We start from the raw sequence: 17615 nt of genomic DNA, 5'->3' as shown, positions 1-17615 counted from the left end.
CTCAGCGACAGAAACAAGCTTTACATTTTGTCAGCTTTCCGTTTGTCGGTCAGTCAACAAGCCCAGAGAGTGCGCTTGGCGTTTAGTTGTCATGTTTTCGAATGTCTGTAGCGTCTGTAAGTAGGAAATGGATTTCCACGATTTGATCCTCTCAGATGTAATTTGGAAGGGAGAACGAATTGCTTGGTCCAGTGCCTTGATTGGAAGCCAGCTGATTTCTCTGCCTGGCACGTGCCTTCACACTTTCTGGAAGAGAGCTGCCACTGTGGGCCTGGGCACTGTCATTTGGGTTGTTTTCTCTTTAAAATATTCTCTTGACTTTTATTATCATCACCCCTCACTCCCCGCTGTAATGATGGTGGACTATGGCACTTAACCACAATTAAATGTCACATTTCTCATTTCTTAGAACTGAAAAGTGTCAGATCTGCTCCAAAGAAGCCATGACAAACACTCTGCAAATAGGTTTTCTGAGGTGATTTTTCTCAGTTTGAAATCCCTGTGTTGATTTCAAATATTAGGTTTTGTTTGGCGTTGAGGGGGAGGCTGGTCGCTCCTGGGGTGCTGGGTGTTCCTCTTGTAGTGACCGGCATCCTGCTCTCTCCATCAGGAAGGTCCCATGGATTTCCCTTCCTTGCTCCTCCCAATCTTCTTAACTCTGCTCTGTAACACTTCCTGTATTGGAGGAATAGCTAACCGTCCTTTTGCCTAATGATTTTTCTCCTTCCTAAAGGGCTTTTAAAATTCTATACTGTTCCTTAAAAAATATATGTATAACATAAATAGGAGTCCTCCTTGGTCACCCCCTCTACTAGGCTCCTCTGGGCATTTCCCAGGGTGTGTCTCTGCACATCCCTGTCCACCATTGCCACACAGATCTGTGCCCTTTTCTCCTGCCATCCTGCCTGCTGACCTAGAGACTCCACGGCTCAGCCCCATAACAGGCCTTGCTAGAGTGGGCCGTGACCGTGTTCACACCAGACTAGGCAGGCCTCGTTCCCTGGGCAGCCCCTGTCTGACTTTCCAGGGCCACGATGGCTTATGGCTGTGCTCAGCCCTCACTGTGAGCTCCTGGTCTTCCTTCCCAGCTGTGGACCTGACTTGCCTCTGAAACCTGGAGTCCTGATAGGATTGCTGGGCCCTGCCCGTGCACCAGTTGACTGCCACGCCCATCCCCTGCTTCCTTCCCTCAGCTCATATTTCCCTGGGCTCTGGAGTCCCCTGGCCTCCCGCTGGTTTGGAACATTAGAAAACTGGGATGAGATGACAGGGCCTGAGCGGGAGAGAAGCCAGGGAATGTGGGTCTCTAATTCTCCCCTGGTTTGTGTCTCCTACACTAATCCGCTTCTGTCTGGGCAGAGGAGCCTGTTTGACACTCAGCAGCCTTTGGACTGTTAACCCTGCCTCCTCCCTCGGACTCGCCCTGGAGTGGGTGGTGACCTCCTGCCCCTCCGAACTGCTGGTGATTTCACCATCTCCTTGGCTTCTCACTCCAGTGGAAGGATTTATGAGTATTTGTTATAAGAAATGATGTTTTTTTTTTCAGACTTTGGAAGTTTTTTTTTTTTTATGAATTTCCAAATGACAGCCACAGGAAATTCTTCTTGATTTTGCCCTTCAATATTTTATATGTCTTTTAAACTTATCATTGTTAGTCTGCTGCTACCTTCTGTGATGTCTCCTGTCTTTCCAAACCAGTTTGATACATATTGCAAAATTTATAGCAGGAACTCCCTTGCCCATGGTTTTGCTCTCTACAGTCTCGTATTTATGGTCAACTATGGCCCAAAAATATTATGTCGGAAATTCCAGAAAATAATTTATAACTTTTATATTACTATAATTATTCCATTGTATTATTGAATATTGTTATTAATCTATTACTGAGCCAGACATGAAGTACACTTTACCAGAGGTATAAAGTGTAGGAAAAAAACAATGTCAACATAGGTACCGTTTGTTCTGTTCTGTGTCTTGAAATGCGTCCCCGGTGGTGAGGGGAACGGCTAGTTCCTTTGGTAAGGATTACAAGAGAGATTTCATTGCGCTTGGAATGGCGAGATTGGCAGCAATTCAGAACTGTTGAACTATCAAAACCACTTGAGCAGTGCCCTCGGAACATGCCTCACATTGGGGACCCTGGGATGGGTGAGAGGCTGGGTATGGCTTCTCCCTTTGTTTCCCCACTTCCCCCAGATACAGGAATGAAAGAAGAGAATGTGGCAACCATTGTCTTTCCCACCTTCCTGTAGCTCTTGACCCTTTGTGCCCTAATCAACTGTGTAAAGATCATCGAAATAAAATAATAATAAAAAGTATTAAATAGATGGAGGGAACATCCCAAAGCCATAGGAAGTACTCCTGTGGAAGATGTGGTTTAGCTCCTAGGAGATTTAAGAGCGCTCAGGGGCCTTTTGCATAAATCCAGAGACTGGTTTTCCTTTTCAGGGTTCATTGCCTAGCATGGGCCATTGGTCCAGTGACTTCTCCAACTGTCAATCAAAATGGTGACAGAGAAAAAAGAATAGGAATCCCCAAACTAAAAGATGAGTTTATTAGAGTTCTTCCAGTGAGTGAGTTGAACCGTCTTGACCGAAGAGAAATCAGCTTCAAGGAGCTACAACACACACCCAGAATGGAAGCATTTGATCTCATCTGCTTTTTGGAGGCCAAGATAAGAGCATGACTGGCAAAGGAAGCACCTGATACGGTGTCTTGCTTGTAAATGGGCTGCAAGGACTTGGTCAGAAGAGAATCTGCTGCCTGGGGATGAGACAAGTATCCTTCCGTAGGCCTTTGTCTGATTTTCTCCATGGCAGCACTAGAAAGAATGCTATACTTAATCACTGGGCCCTTGGAAACCCATGGCAGAGGAGCCGTGGGTCCCGCCTGCCATTGCCTGGAAATCTGACTCCCAGGGCCCCAGGTGGGTGTGATCTGGCCACGGGTGGAGAGAATCCTTCCCCTTTTACAATGCAGGGGTCCAGCGCAGTAGCCTAGTGGCTAAAGTCGTTGCCTTGCAAGCCCAGGAGGATATCGTGTTGCCGGTTCTAATCCCAGCCACCCTACTTCCCATCTAGCTCCCTGCTTGTGGCCTGGGAAGCAGCTGAGGATGGGCCAAAGTCTTGGGACCCTGCACCCAAGAGGGAGACCCACAAGAGGTTCTGGGCTCCTGGCTTTGGATCTGCACGGCTCCAGACGTTGTGGCCGCTTGGGGAGTGAATCAACGATGGAAGGTCTTCCTCTCTGACTTTCCTCCTCTCTGTATGTCTGTCTTTCCAATAAAAATAAGATAAATCTTTAAAAAAAAAAAGATGCAATAAGGCCTTCCTCTCAGGGTCCTCTGGGCTCTCTTTAGGGCTGAATGTTTTTTTTTTTTTTTTTTTTTTTAAAGATTTATTTTTATTATTTTTTCATTGGAAAGGCGGATATACAGAGAGGAGAGACAGAGAGGAAGATCTTCCGTCCGATGATTCACTCCCCAAGTGAGCGCAACGGGCCGATACTATGCCGGTCCGAAGCCAGGAGCCTCTTCCGGGTCTCCCACGCGGGTGCAGGTTCCCAAAGCTTTGGGCCGTCCTCGACTGCTTTCCCAGGCCACAAGCAGGGAGCTGGAAGGGAAGCGGGGCTGCCGGGACTAGAACCGGCGCCCATATGGGATCCCGGGGGTGCAAGGCGAGGACCTTCAACCACTTGCGCCACCGCGCCGGGCCCAGGGCTGAATGTTTTTGCTGAGTTTTGGTAAGAAATGAAAGAGGAAGAAATATTAAGATTTCTTTCACTTAATTGTCACAGACAGCTTGGGTAACTTTGTGAACCGAGACTATGTTAATTCATGTTAATTCCATCTGAAAACAGACATGAATAAATCTAAATCTGTTATGTAAATGCAGACTGGTGTTTTGGTAACAGGCCCTGTGCTGTTGGCTTAACTGAAAAATATGGACTGCCCATAACAGGCAGATCAAGAGGCAGAAGAAGCATTGAGTGGGTGCCATTCTGGCAGTCCCATCAAAGAAATCAAGCAGTACTTAAGTTTTCCCCTGCCTCCTGGAGCAGTTACACAACAGTCCCATTATCCTGCCAGCAAGGGCCCCTGATAGAATTAGAAGCCCTAGGGAGGCTGCACTCAGGTGTTGCCCAAGCAGGCACTGCTGAACTTCCTCGGAATCCGGCACAGATTCTCAGCATTTGGAAATGAAAGAAAGGACCACGACACGCCGTATTGAGTACAGAGGGCATCGTGTGTGCGTGGATCGAGCGTTGGTCATGAGGGAGTCGTCTCCATAAGGTTGTTTGTTCCAGTCAGGGTTCTTGACGCTCAGGGTCTGAAAACCCAGCCCAGAGGGGCTTCAGCCAGAGGGAGGTTTTGTTTGTGTCCATGGATCACAGAATCCAGGACAGTGTTGGAAGTGCCAAACCCACTGGGGATTGGGTTTTTGCCAACATGGCCGTGTCCCCATCCTCCCTCCCCAGGTCATCTTTCTTTGTAAGGTGAGAGGCAGAGGGAAGGGAGTGTCCCCTCACATTTTGACACCTTGGAGCTGCCTGGTGATGAGTCCAGGCACCTGCTGTCCTGGCTGGGGGTTGGTCTGTGTCTCAGTCCCTCACCAGGACCTCCTGCAGGGTGCTCACATGGTGGGCAGAAGCTGTTGGGGAGGATAATAATAACACTTTGCGTCTGACACATTGGCAAAAGGAGCAGGGACCACAGGTCCCAGCCGGGGTGGGATCTGTCTGATCTGGCTCCTAAGACTGCCCAGAATAGAGCTACTCAGAGAACTAAAGGTTTTAAGGGCACACACACATGCACACATAGACACAAATGCACTAGAATGCTAAAGGAGGGAAGTTAGCCATAAATTAATGTGTACAGTAGGCGCTGCTGCCAGGAAAGAAAGCAAGCTCTCCTGCATATGTCATTGTGCTCATATAAGTAGGTTGCAGTGAGAAGAAGGTGCAGGGACACAAAGGAACAGCTGCATCAAGGAGCGGAGCAGTGGCCGGGGCCAGGCCTTGCCACAATTCCTCCTTCTGCAGATAAACTTGCACTGTACTTTGTAGTTTGGAAAACATCAGAGAAGAAAATAAAGGGATCTCTCTAGTGTGAGCTCAGAGGAGGACGGGGGTAGAAACTGTAAGGGTCTCTGATCAGCTCTGCAGGGCTTTCTTGACTTCCCCACTTCCTAAGCCCTAGAAATGCAGAATCAGAGGCGTGGGAAGCTAGAGACTCAGCACCCGGGTTATCACCCGATGGTGTGAGATCCACCACCCAGCTCCAGCATGGCATGTCTGCAGGCGGGAGATGTCCTTGCCCAGGCTGCTTTGTGCTAAGGGAGTGGCCCTGGTGCAGCCGGCTGTGGCAGGAGGTGCTGGGCTGCTTTCCGTCAGAGCACCTCCTGTGAGCCACCACTTAGGCAGCCAAGGACAGCTGCTGGGCACCTTTCTCTCCTTTCCAGCTGCATCCTCTATTTCTAAGGGACTTGCAGTGGCTGATGTGGCCTTCCACAGAGCCTTGTCCTAAGTAACCCTCCTTAAGAACAAGCCTGGAGGAGGATCTGTGCAGATAATGAGCTTGACGAGGGACAGGGCTGAAATTCTCCCTGGCAAGGGAACTGGCAATGTGTGATCTTGTGAGAGGCTGCAGGCTGGGGGCATAGAAGATGGCTACCACAGCAGCAGGTTATCCCATTTTTTTGGAGGGGGGGAAGGCAGCTATAGAAAGAGAAAGGCTGGGAGATTGATTTTCTGGCTGCTAGTCTGTTCCCTAGATGGTCACAACAGCCAGATCTGCCCAGGCCTGTGCCAGGCCAAAATCAGGGCCCTGAAACTCTGTCTGGGTCGCCTGTATGGGTGGCAGTCACCCACGCACTTGGTACATCTTCAGCTGCCTTTCTAGAAGAACTAGTGGGGAGCTGGAATTAGAGCAACCACCTGGACTAAAACCAGTGCCAGATGACAGCTTAACCCTGCAGTACTGCAATGATAGTTCCAAGTGCTGTCATCACTAGGTGCTGGGGCTGGGCTGGGTGCATCCATATGTCTTGGTGTAGAGTCCTTCACAATTCAAGATCACTGCTTTGTTGTTGAAACTTGGAATAAGTGGATGTGCCTTGGATCCCACTGCTGGGATCCAAAACAGCAGTTTTGCAGTGTGTGATCTTGTGAGAAGCTAGTGGCTAGTGAGAAGACCTTTGCCTGTAAGCCACGCAGGTTCCTGGAGAGCAATGCCTGATTGGCATTTCTTGTTCACTGACCGGAAGAGTTAGAGCAGCTCTGACGCCAGATGGATGCCCTTAGTTCTTTCCATGGAAACATTCTACCAGATGATAAAAGCCCAGTAGGAATCATACATAACGGAAGTACAGCTCTATAGCAGGAGGTTCCAGGCACTGGGAGGGGTATGCCTATTTACCCTGCAGTTACTGCTACATCAGGGCCATGGATGAGAATTCGGCTGGTGACTGGGATTGCAAGAGGAGTATAGTTGGGGACATTTTGCCTTGGAAGTGGCTAGTGAGAGGCCAGTGGGAGGACTCACGGGACCCTGTGGAGAGACAGGGCCTGCCCTGGGCATGAAGGTGGACGTGTGATTTGCTAAGCTGTTCTAGAGGTGCCATTTGGTTGTATCTGTCAAAATTCTTAAAGGTTTTCATATGCTTTTAAAATAACAGTTCTGCTTCTAGAAAATTTCCCCAAGGAAATGTTAGATGTATGCACAAAAAATTGCACCTAGAAATGTAAATTCACAGCTTTGTGTGTGTCTGTGTGTGTGCTAGTGAAAAATGGAAACAACTTTTAGGAAAAGTTAAATATAAGAGACCATTCTACTCACTAATAAGATGCATTGATACAATGTAGAGTGAAAAAGAGATTGAAAAATATATATACACAAATAGTATGATCTCAATTCTTAAAAATTGGATAGAAATGCCACATTTAACTATGTATGAATGTGTGATAAAATTATGGATGAATCTTATTTTCCTCTAAAGATTTTTCTGTATTCCCCGGATTATCTTCAATAAATATGTATTTGATACTTGGAGAAATGGTCATTTATGAGAAAAAGCAAGACTGCTCTCTTTTTTGAAACTATTATTTTAGAGAGAGAGAAAAAAAGAGCTACTGATTGACTTCCCAAATACCTACAGTGCCTGGGACTGAGCTAGGCTGTAGCCAGGAGCAGCGAAATCAATCCAGCTCTCCCACGTGCCTGGCACATGCTTGAGTCGTCATCTGGCCCCACACAGGGTAGACATTCAGCAGAAAGCTGGAGTTGGACGAGGATCAGGCCCTCCCAAGAAGTTGCCTTAACCACTATGCCAGATGTCCACCAGGACCCACCTCATTCGTCTAAGATGTCCCATTGCGAAACATGTGGCTCAGACGCCAGCAACTGCCTCTGAGCATCCATCGTTATTTCAGAGATGTGTGCATGAACATGAACTGCATGACTGAGAAGCCAGAGGAGGACCAGGTGCTGGTGTGGTTGGGACTCCTGTGTACCATCGCACAGCGCATGGGACAGTCGCTCAGCTCTGCTCCTGACTCTGGCTTCCTTCTACTGCAGACATTGGCAGGCGGCAGGCCATGGCTCAAGTGACTGAGTTCCTGCCACCCATGCAGGAGACCAATTTGTATTCCTGGCTCCCGGCTATCGAGGGCATTTGGAAAGTGAACCAATGGATGGGAACTAGCTTTCTCTCCTTTTTCTGCCTTCCTCCCCACTCCCCTTCCTGCGTATCTACATCAAAATTCAAAACAAAGGAACAGGAGCCAAAGGGTGTGCAGCCCATGAAGCTGACGCACCAGCAGCTTGATAGGAAGATGTCTAGCCACATTGGGCTGCCTTCTAGAATTCTTGAGTCTCCTGGTTCGATCGTCACTCATGAGAGACTTTAGAAACCCAATTGGAAAGCAGAGCCTGTCACTTTGTGATTCAAGTCAGTTTCAGAGAAGGCCAGGGACTAAGTTCCCAGAGCTAGAAACTAGGCCTTCCGAGGCTCTCCTCTTGGCCATGGCCAAGTCTTTGTTCATTTTCCTGGCTCTAAGTTGGGGTGAGAGAACCTGCTTGCGAAACTGCCCACTCAGCTGCAACTGGTCGTCCATTTGAAGAAAGAAAACCTTACTGCCTGGCCTTCGCAAGGGCAGTACTTATTGCTTCTTACTCCTGCTGAACTACAACTGCTTGTACCAGGGGGTGGGTGGAGGACAGATCTCAGAAGTCTCCTTAAGCTTTAAGATTTTGAGAGTTTCTGTTCTTCAGAGAAGAAGTATATCTTACAGGAAAATGCCATGATTAACAATAATATTAATGAATACTTGTAAAAATATGTGTAGGAAGTCCCAGAAATTAGTATAAATACTGCCTAGGGCTTGGTCCCAAGGTGAACTTTTGTCTGGTTTCAAATATTCTTGAATATATTTCCATGTTGGTTTCTCCCTGTCTTGGTGTCCTCTTCCTTCTAGCAGAGGGAAGGGGGCTTTCTGGGAGGAGTAGAGAGAAGGCTCTCAAGGCGCATGGCTTTTGTAGAAGGAATAGAGAGGGAGAAGAAGAGCAGAACTGCGGAGTCTGGGACAAGCTCATGTAGGATGCTGAGTAATGCTGAACTCAGGCATTCAGGTCGTGAGGCAGAGAGCCGACCCAGAGAGAGCTGGGACTGTCAAGTCACCTGTGCATGTCTAGGGCAGCGCTGTGCGGTAGGACTTAGTGTAGTGCTGAGAATCCATGCACGTAGCCCTCCCACCACACACACACACACACACACACACACACACACACACACATATCAGCACTTTTGAAAGGTGGTGCTTGAGGCTGATGAACTGAATGGGCCAGTGAATGTTGGTTAAGTTTAGCTGGTTATCACCATGCATATCTAGGGGCTTCCTTGGGAGGCCTTAGCAAGCAGCTCCTTCGCTGGGGACTTCTGACACCAAGTGGACATTTTGGAAGCCCCTCAGGACCCTGCTTATATCTTGGCTGGCTCTTGAATGTGTAGTTTGAAATTATCCAAAAGGAAGATGATGAGAGAATACCCTTTGGGGCCCACAGGGGAATATGGTATGGGCTTCGGGTCTTTGCCGTGGCTAACACTTCTCTTTCCACCCAGGTCATCAATCCCATGGGCTGGGATGCATTCGGGTTGCCGGCAGAGAATGCTGCGATCGAGAGAAATCTACATCCAGGAAGCTGGACGCAGAGGTACACATTTGCAGGCAGATTCAACTACTTGAATGCAAAAACCAGGACAAAAAGCAAAAAAAAAAAAAAAAAAGTAACTTGCATATGAGAAATAGAAAGCAGAACAAAATATATACCTGGAACAAAATATATACCTGGAAATATATATTAAAGAAAATTAAGGCATTCATTCCTTATTCCATTCATTTTTAAAAATATTTGCATAGTGTGTTTTTCTTTTACACACACACTAAATATATATATATGATATATATATATATCATTTTTACTTGAAAAGTTACACAGAGTTGGAGAGCCATAGATAGATCTCCCATCCACTGAATCACTCCCCAAATGGTTAGAATGGTCAGAGCCGGGCTGATCCAAAAGTAAAAGCCAAGAGCTTCCTCTGGGTCTCCCACATGAGTGCAGGGTCCTAAGGATTTGAGCCATTCTCTGCTGCTTTTCTAGGCTAGCAGCAGAAAACTGGATCAGAAGTGGAACAGCTAGGACTCAGACCAACACTCATATGAGGTGCTGGTACCATAGACAGAGGATTAGCATGTTATGCCACCATGCCAGCATATAGTATGCCACTTGACATACTGTATTTTTTGTTTATTGTTATTGGAAAAGTAGATTTACAGAGAGAAAGACAGACAGAAAAATCTTCACCTGAGACTGATTCACTCCTCAAGTGGCTGTGATGGCTGGAGCTGAGCTGATCAAGAGCCAGGAGTTTCTTCTGTGTTTCCCATGTGTGTGCAGGGTCCTAAGGCTTTGGGCCATCCTCCACTGCTTTCCTGTTCTATAAGCAGAAAGCTGGATGGGAAGTGGAGCAGCCGGGACATAAATTGGTACCCTTATGGAATCCCAGGATTTGCAGGCTGAGGATTAGCTTGCTGAGCCATCATGCCAGCCCCAACATACTGTATTACTTTTTGTTTGTTTTTAAGATTTATTTATTTATTTACTGGAAAGGCAGATTCACAGAGAGAAAGAGAGACAGAGAAGATCTTCTGTCCACTGGTTCACCCTCCAAGTGGCCGCAATGGCAGGAGCTGAGCCAGTTCAAAGCCATGAGCCAGAAGCTTCTTCCAGGTATCCCATTTGGGTGCAGGGTCCCAAGGCTTTGAGCCATCCTCAACTGCTTTCCCGGCCACAAGCAGGGAGTTGGATGGGAAGGGAAGCAGTCAGAATATGAATTGGTGCCCATGTGGGATCCTGTGGCAAGAATTTAGCCACTAGACTATCATGGCAGGCCCCGTACTGTATTGTTGTCAAAGAAATATCAGAGAGGGTTTTTGATGCTCATTCTGATGCTTTGTCATTGACTAAGTTATTCTTCCTTGGAATATTTGCATTAGGGTGTCAAAAAGAGAGAAGGTTGTTAAGTTTCTCTAGTTTTTTTCTTGCCAGCTTTACTGTAGCTTGACCCATATCCATGGATTCTTGCAGATTGTATTTTGTCATCTACACTTCTTCAGTTTCACAGACTTCACAAAATGTCATTTGTTTATGGCTTTAACCCTCCCTGAAGACCAAACTTTGTTTCCTTTGTTTCACAGTAACATTAAGCACATGAGGAAGCAGCTTGATGAACTGGGGCTCTGGTTCAGCTGGGACAGGGTAAGTCAGCCCTTCCCCCTGCAAGGTCATTGTCTTCAGACAGGTCCTGATGGCAGGGGATGGGATGGGAGGGAGGGAGGCAGGAAGGAGAGCAGGATCCGCACTCCACAAATAAACACCCTGTGTGGATAATTCACCTGTAAGCAAAGTCTTCTGTGGGGTGGAGTTAAAAGAGTTCACTTCTTAGCTTCATGGTTGGCTATGATTTATGTGTGGCCGAAGCTTTGTACAAGGCCCTCTCTTGCTCTCGTTAATAATCTTTGAGGACTGTTGGGTTTTTTGGTAGAAGTGACTATGTGTCAGTTTTGCCTTTAGATGATTGGCTCATTAGCTGATTGACCATTTATGTAAAGCGTTGGAATAAACCTCCTCCTCCCCCCAGCAAATGTTCCTTTTCTTTTCTTTTCTTTTTTTTAAGATTTTATTTGTTTATTTGAAAGATAGAGCTATGGAGAAAGAAAAGGCAGCTGCAGAGGGACTGTAAGAAAGAGAAACCAATCTTTCATCTGCTGGTTCACTTTGTAAACGGCCACCAGGCTGGGGCTGAGCCAGGAGCCAGGACATACATGTCAGTGTCCAGTGTGGGTGTATAGGGATCCTAACACCTGGGCTATCTTCTGCTGCTTAGCACGTTAGCACAGGAAGCTGGGTCAGAATTGGAGCAGCCAGGACTGGAACCAGTGCTCATGTGGGATGGTGGCGTTGCAAGCTGCAGCTTAGCTAGCTACACCACAGTGCCGGCCCCTATATTCTTATTGTTCGTGGTAGTTGTTTTATGTGTCTAATGAGTGAATCAAGGATGTTTGTGCAAGCGATCTAATCATAACTTTTGCCCTCATAGGTAGGATATGTTTGTCCTCCTCTTAGTAAGTTTTATCTTGTTACAAATATTTGTTCTCAATCTGTCATTTGCCTTGTGTTTTTTTTTTTTTTTAGTGAGGCATTATCAGCAACCAAATATTTGGAAAGACTGCCTTTGGGATCTGTAAATACTTTTGTATTTCCATCTTGATCTTTTTATGGTTTACTTTTTTTATTTAGCTACAATTATTTTAGCATACTTGTATGAAGCCTAGAAATTTCTACCTTGACCAAATCATGAATTACTTCTGTTTTCATAATGTTTAAACAATCCTTTCCTCTGATGTAGACGGCTTGTGACAACCAAGTGCTTTTTCTGTTCTAACACACAACGTCCTGTTTCTGTTCACTTGCAGCATTATTCTCGTGTCATCACTGATCTATTTTTAGTGGTATCTGCTTTGTAATTACTTTAAATACCCAGAATGGAAGTCTCCTCCCACTGCCTGATACTAATGGTGACAGCTCCCCAGTGTCTTGTCTATTTCCTTGTTTTTCATCCATTTAAGAAAACTTTTCAACCTTTGCTTGTTCTCTTCTTTTAGTGTATCACTGATACAGTTAATGATCAAATTAAAGAGATGGGCATGAAAGGGGAGAAACATTCTTTTAATTTATTTGGAGTCATTCCTCTAAATTTAGGGAACTTGGGAAAGTGAAGGTATTTGTGCCTGTTTTTTTTTTTTAAGATTTATTTACTTTTTATTGGAAAATCAGAGAAGAGGAGAGACAAAGAGGAAGATCTTTCGTCCTTTGATTCACTCCCCAATCCCCAAGTAGCCGCAACAGCTGGAGCTGAGCCAATCTGAAGCGAGAAGCCAGGAGCTTCCCAGGTCTCCCATGTGAGTGCAGGGTCCCAAGGCTTTGGGCCGTCTTCAACTGCTTTTCCAGGCCACAAGCAGGGAGCTGGATGGGAAGTGGGGTTCCTGGGATTAGAACCAGTGCCCATATGGAATCCTGGCGCATTCAAAGTAAGGTATTTAGCAGCCAGGCTATTGTGCTGGGCTCATGACCAGCAATTTTCTTGAACACAAGTGGAGATGATCTTCAGCATGTTTGTTAGCTTCCTGAGCGTAAACCTCTCCTAAGAGTTTGGAGTGCTGTGTTCTTATTTGTGCATGCCCTGTGGGCGTGTGTGTGTGTGTGTGTGTTGCATTTCCCGAGACAGTCAGCCCAGCAGGGGAGGGGAAACTTGTGATTCTGGGACATTGACTTCCATCTGAATCTAGAAATCTGCTAGGCTGGTGTATCTTTCTCTTCAGTCTGGTGCCCCAGCTGTGACCGACTGTGATGGACGGCTTCAGGTGCTGCCTGTGTGCAACTTGTGGACTTTGCATCAGCCCAACCCACCATCCAGATCCCACCCTTTGGCGTGGAGGTGCCAGAGCCCTGCTTCTCAGGATGCCCCCCCAGTTCTTAGCAGGGGAAGGTGCCATTTGGCTTATGGGACTTTGCTTCACCCTAGGCCCATCTGCTGAAGTTCCTTGGTGTTTCTGGCATGTTGACGACACCTTCTGTTGTTTCCATTATTGGCACAACCCTCTAAAGCCCCCCTGGCTGCCATCTTTATATTCTGTGGGTCACTTTAATGAGTAAATGAAGCAAATTTGACGCCATCTTGTCCAAAAATGCCGTTTTCTGCTTACCTCTTTACACTCTATTTAGTGCAGGCGAGGCAGAACAAACGAGAGATAGAGGAACCGTTTATTGATGCAGCAGATGGAGCTCCTTTGCAGACAGCTTCCCAGGTTCCTTGAAGAAGCCAGATTGGCCAGCTGGTGGTGAGCAGTACATCATAAAAAGAAAGCGGCGCAGAGAAAGCCACTTTTACAACTTGAGCCCTGGCATCAGTCCTGCCTCTTGGGAAGCTGTGTATGAACTTTTCAGCTCTTAAGCTACATTCTCATCTTTTTATATGAAAGGTTTGATTTCTGGATTACAAAGAAAGAGAGAGAGAGTGTGTGTGTGTGTGTGTGTGTGTGCGTATACACACATGCCCTTCCGACGTGGTGCATTTCTGTGGATCAGAAGTCATCACGTAACCTCTTCTAACACGGTGCTGCATTCCAGTTTTTCAAGTGTTGTTTCCCAACACTGACTTCTTCGGGGTGGGGAAGGAAAGTAAGAAATTTGAGCAGCTGAACGCCTACTGAGGGACAAGTCCAAAGGGAATGAAATTGCAGCCTGTTCAAAGAGAGAGGAGGAGGTATGACTGTTTTGGGGAGCACCTGCTTGATGGCACAGTTGGCAGCTTCTTTCCAAGGAGAGGGTGAGGTCCGCAGTGTCCTCTCCTGGGTCGGCAGGTGGCTGTGATGAGTGTGACCTTGGCCCGAGCCGCAGCCCTGTGAGTTGCTCATGGGAAATGACAGCTTCTGCATCGTGTGCCGGAGCCGGTTGAGGGAGGTACGGCTCCAGCTTGGCTGCTACCTACTCATTGGCGCTCTGGACCTCTGCTGCTTCAGGGCCAGGACTTGGCAAGGAATTTGAATTGAAATCAATTCTGGGGCCTGGTTTTTGTCAGGAATTCTTGCATCATTACCTCAGGTAGTCCCTAGAAGTTCCCCCTCGAATTTGGACAAGTAGAAGAAGTAGTAAAATGTCTGTACCAGGTAGGATTCAAAGCAGAGCCTGCAGACTCTGCCAGAGAAAGGCTTTATTGTTTGCTCATGGTGCTGTTGAGAAATCCCCAAACCCGTACAACCGTGATGTTTGGATTAATTCCACTGCCTTTATTTCCCTTGGTGATGTGATCAGGAGTTGGCTGTTTTCTGGGTCCCTATTGTGATGAGCTTTCTTTTTAAGATTCATATATTTATTTAATTGAAAGGCAAAGTGTGTGTGTGTGTGTGTGTGTGTATGTGTGTGTGTGGTAGAGAGAGATAGAGAGATCCATCTTGCATTCACTGGCTCACTCTCCAGATGACTGCATCAGTCAGGGTTTTGGGTCAGGCTGAAGCCAAGAGCTTTGTGGGGATCTCCCCTGTGGGATGCAGGGACTCCAGTCCTTGAGCCATCATCCACTGATTCTCAGGTGCATCAACAGGAATCCAGATCAGGCATGGAGGATCTAAGATTCAAATCAGCATTTGATACAGAATGCTGGAGTTGCAAGTGTTGGCGCAACCCACTGGGCCACAGCACTACAAAAAAATGTTCTTCAAGATTTATTGATTTTTATTGGAAAGGCAGATCATGGAGAGGAGAGACAAAGATTTTCTATCTGCTAGTTCACACCCCAGATGGCCACAATGGCCAGAGCTGAGCCAATACAAAGCTAGGAGCTTCTTCTGGGTCTTCCACATGGGTACAGGGTCCCAAGGTTTTGGACTGTCCTCCATTGCTTTCCCAGGTCACAAGCAGCAAGGTGAATGGGAAATAAAGCAGCTGGGACATGAACCAGTGCCCATATGGGATGTCAGCATTTGCAAATGGAGGATTAGCCTATTGAGCCATCATATTGGCCCCTGAAGATCTTAAATTTTTATTTGTACTCATTTTTACTGAGTTTTAAATTCCCGTATGGGATTTCTTCCTTGTTGTCTATATCCATTCTTCTGGACATGTTGATTTCCAGTAACATGAGTGACTGGTTTGCCCATGTCAGTGCCAGTGAAATACAGGAATTACTCCCCCCTGAGGCTTTTGTCCACCAAACAAACTCAAAATGCAGCTTTCGACTCCTTGCCAGCTGTGTGTGCTGACAGTGGAGTGGTAGAGCGGGTACTGGGTGAACGGAAGTGGTTGGCAGTGCAGCCGTAGCAGAGCTGAGCTGTACCAGAATCGTTACCTGGACAGAGCTTTTGGTAACTTTGAATTCTTCCAAGTTTTGTCCATCCGTGTCTTTCAGCCTGTGAAAAACGGGATGGCTGCTGAAGGGTTCCTGGCGATCCAACCCCCAGGACAGATCTGCTAGCTGCTGTTTCTCCCCAGTCTGGCATCTGTCACTGAGATATGAAGGATGTTGTCTGTCTGTCTCTCAGTTCCACTGTCACATCAAACAAAGCTTATAGTGAGGACAGTGCTAACTTCATGCAATGCACCTTTGCACCCCTTTCTGCTCATGTTAGAAGTACCTTTGGAGACCGGGAGCTTGCTTGCCTGTACTTCCTGGTGCCATGTTTTTTAAAAGCCTTTTCTTTCCCACCCTCGGGTTTGTTCCCGTGGTTTGAGCACAAAACACTCTTTCCATAAACACACACACACACTGTGTCCTTCCTTCCTGCTGGACAGTATTTTCAGAGCTAGAGTGACAGTGATCATTGCTTCAAGGCCCTGGCTGCCTTGGCACTCCAGGCAGAGGAGCAACGGGAGGAAAAACAGTGGGACCTCCAGAATAATGAAGGATATCTTTTTGAATGTTTGGGTGTTTTATTGTTGTTGTTGCTTGTTTTTTTAATTTTCAAAGAATTCAAAAAACAGCCTGAAACAAAAAAGAACTCAGGGGGCAAACGAGTGCCTGCAAATCAAAACAGGGTCCTGAAGATTCCCGTGATGAGAGCTGGAAGCGAAGGTTGCCGTGACAACGTATAACAAGCCTTGGAGCGTTTGACTCTCCAAAGCCTTTCTCCAGTCCCGGCAGAGGTGAAGCCATCTGTCTGGCATATTTTGGGCTCCAGGTTCCTGCTTCTCTCTGAGTCGGGGAATTAACCTTTCACTCCACACATGGTCCTGTGGTTGGGCCTGGCAGCTGGGAGGGACACAAGGCTGTACCTTTGTTTGAGCCACACTGACTTGGCAGCTGACCTTCCTGAGAAGGTTGCCACCCGGGCTAAAGGGTCAGTGTTCAGGAGTGCTGCTTAGCCACTTGAGCTAGGCATTAAGAGATGGCACACATGCTGTGGGCCTCATGTAGACCCGAACCTGCTCCCTGCCTCCCAAGTGAGGCCTCAGCCAGGAATAGCTTCTGGGGCATCCAAAAGAAGTGTCCTGGGGCTCCCCAGTAATGTTGCTGTTCACAGAAGTCATTTCTTTCCTTCCAAGTCCCAGGCAGGAGTTGTAACACTGGTGGGGCGACCCTATCCAGGAGCGCCCCTCGGCCTCATGGCATAGAATTGCTTGACTGGATGCTCGCTAAATGCTTGTGACACACTGGGTCTTGGTCCACGTGGGAAGCCTGGTTCTTGGTGATAATAAGGCTTGGCGTTAATTAACGCATGGCGCCCCTCTGAGCTTCCAAGGCAATGCTTTCTGTGATGGGGAACAATGCTCTCATTCCTCAAAGTTCTTAGAAAACAAGAACACCTTATACGTCAGCCAGGTGCAGCCTTTGATAGAATTGCAAATTAGGGTTGCATGGCTATAGTGAGCTCTATGTGGGGAAGCAGCATCTGTGAGGTCTCATAGATTGTTGCCCTGTGGAGTAAGGCTGATTGCTTATACCAGTGGTTCTCAACTTTTGGCAAGCATCAGAATCACCAAGAGAGTTTGGTAAAATGTGGATTTCTGGGTCCCAGTACCCTCCATTCTCAATTTTTAATTCAGTTAAGTCTGCTCTTTTGTTTCTTTAAAAAAAAAAAATCTTAGGAACAATCTCACTCCTAAGCGTTCTTGCATAGTTAGAGTACAGACCCAGCCACCCCACCGTCCTGCCCAGTATGAGCTAATGAATAATGCAAATGACATTTGTGAAAGCAGACGGCACTCTTGCAGATTCAGGCTTGGGCTGCCATAGGCAGAATCCAAGAACTCTGTGCAGGTCTCCCATACGGGTGGCAGAACTGTCTCTCTCTTCCATGCATTCCCCATCAAAACCCCAAGAGTATTCTAAGTCTCTTGTGGAATCCTAAGGGATCTCAAATAACCAAACGAACTTGAAAAATAACAGAGTTGGGGGATTCATATTTCCTGATTTTTTAAAAAGATTTGTTTATTTCTATTGGAAACTCAGATCTATAGAAAGGAGGAGAGACAAAGAGGAAGATCTTCTGTCCATTGATTC

The 17615-nt window shown here is 46.9% G+C and overlaps 1 protein-coding gene across 1 annotated transcript in view; it reads left to right on the top strand.

Annotated features, from left to right (window-relative positions):
• LARS2 (leucyl-tRNA synthetase 2, mitochondrial) overlaps positions 1 to 17615 on the top strand; it is a 101351-nt gene that overhangs the window by 17106 nt on the left and 66630 nt on the right. Inside the window, exons 4-5 of the mRNA XM_040994335.1 lie at positions 9117 to 9208; positions 10756 to 10816. Coding sequence (XP_040850269.1) covers positions 9117 to 9208; positions 10756 to 10816 — 153 coding nt within the window. The remainder of the gene's footprint in view (positions 1 to 9116; positions 9209 to 10755; positions 10817 to 17615) is intronic.

The sequence above is a fragment of the Ochotona curzoniae genome, unplaced genomic scaffold, assembly GCF_017591425.1.
Source record: "Ochotona curzoniae isolate NIBS_2020 unplaced genomic scaffold, NIBS_Ocur_1.0 contig_908, whole genome shotgun sequence".
Classification (NCBI taxonomy): domain Eukaryota; kingdom Metazoa; phylum Chordata; class Mammalia; order Lagomorpha; family Ochotonidae; genus Ochotona; species Ochotona curzoniae.
Note: the sequence above shows the minus strand (reverse complement) of the source record. Positions and strands in the feature narration are given on the sequence as shown.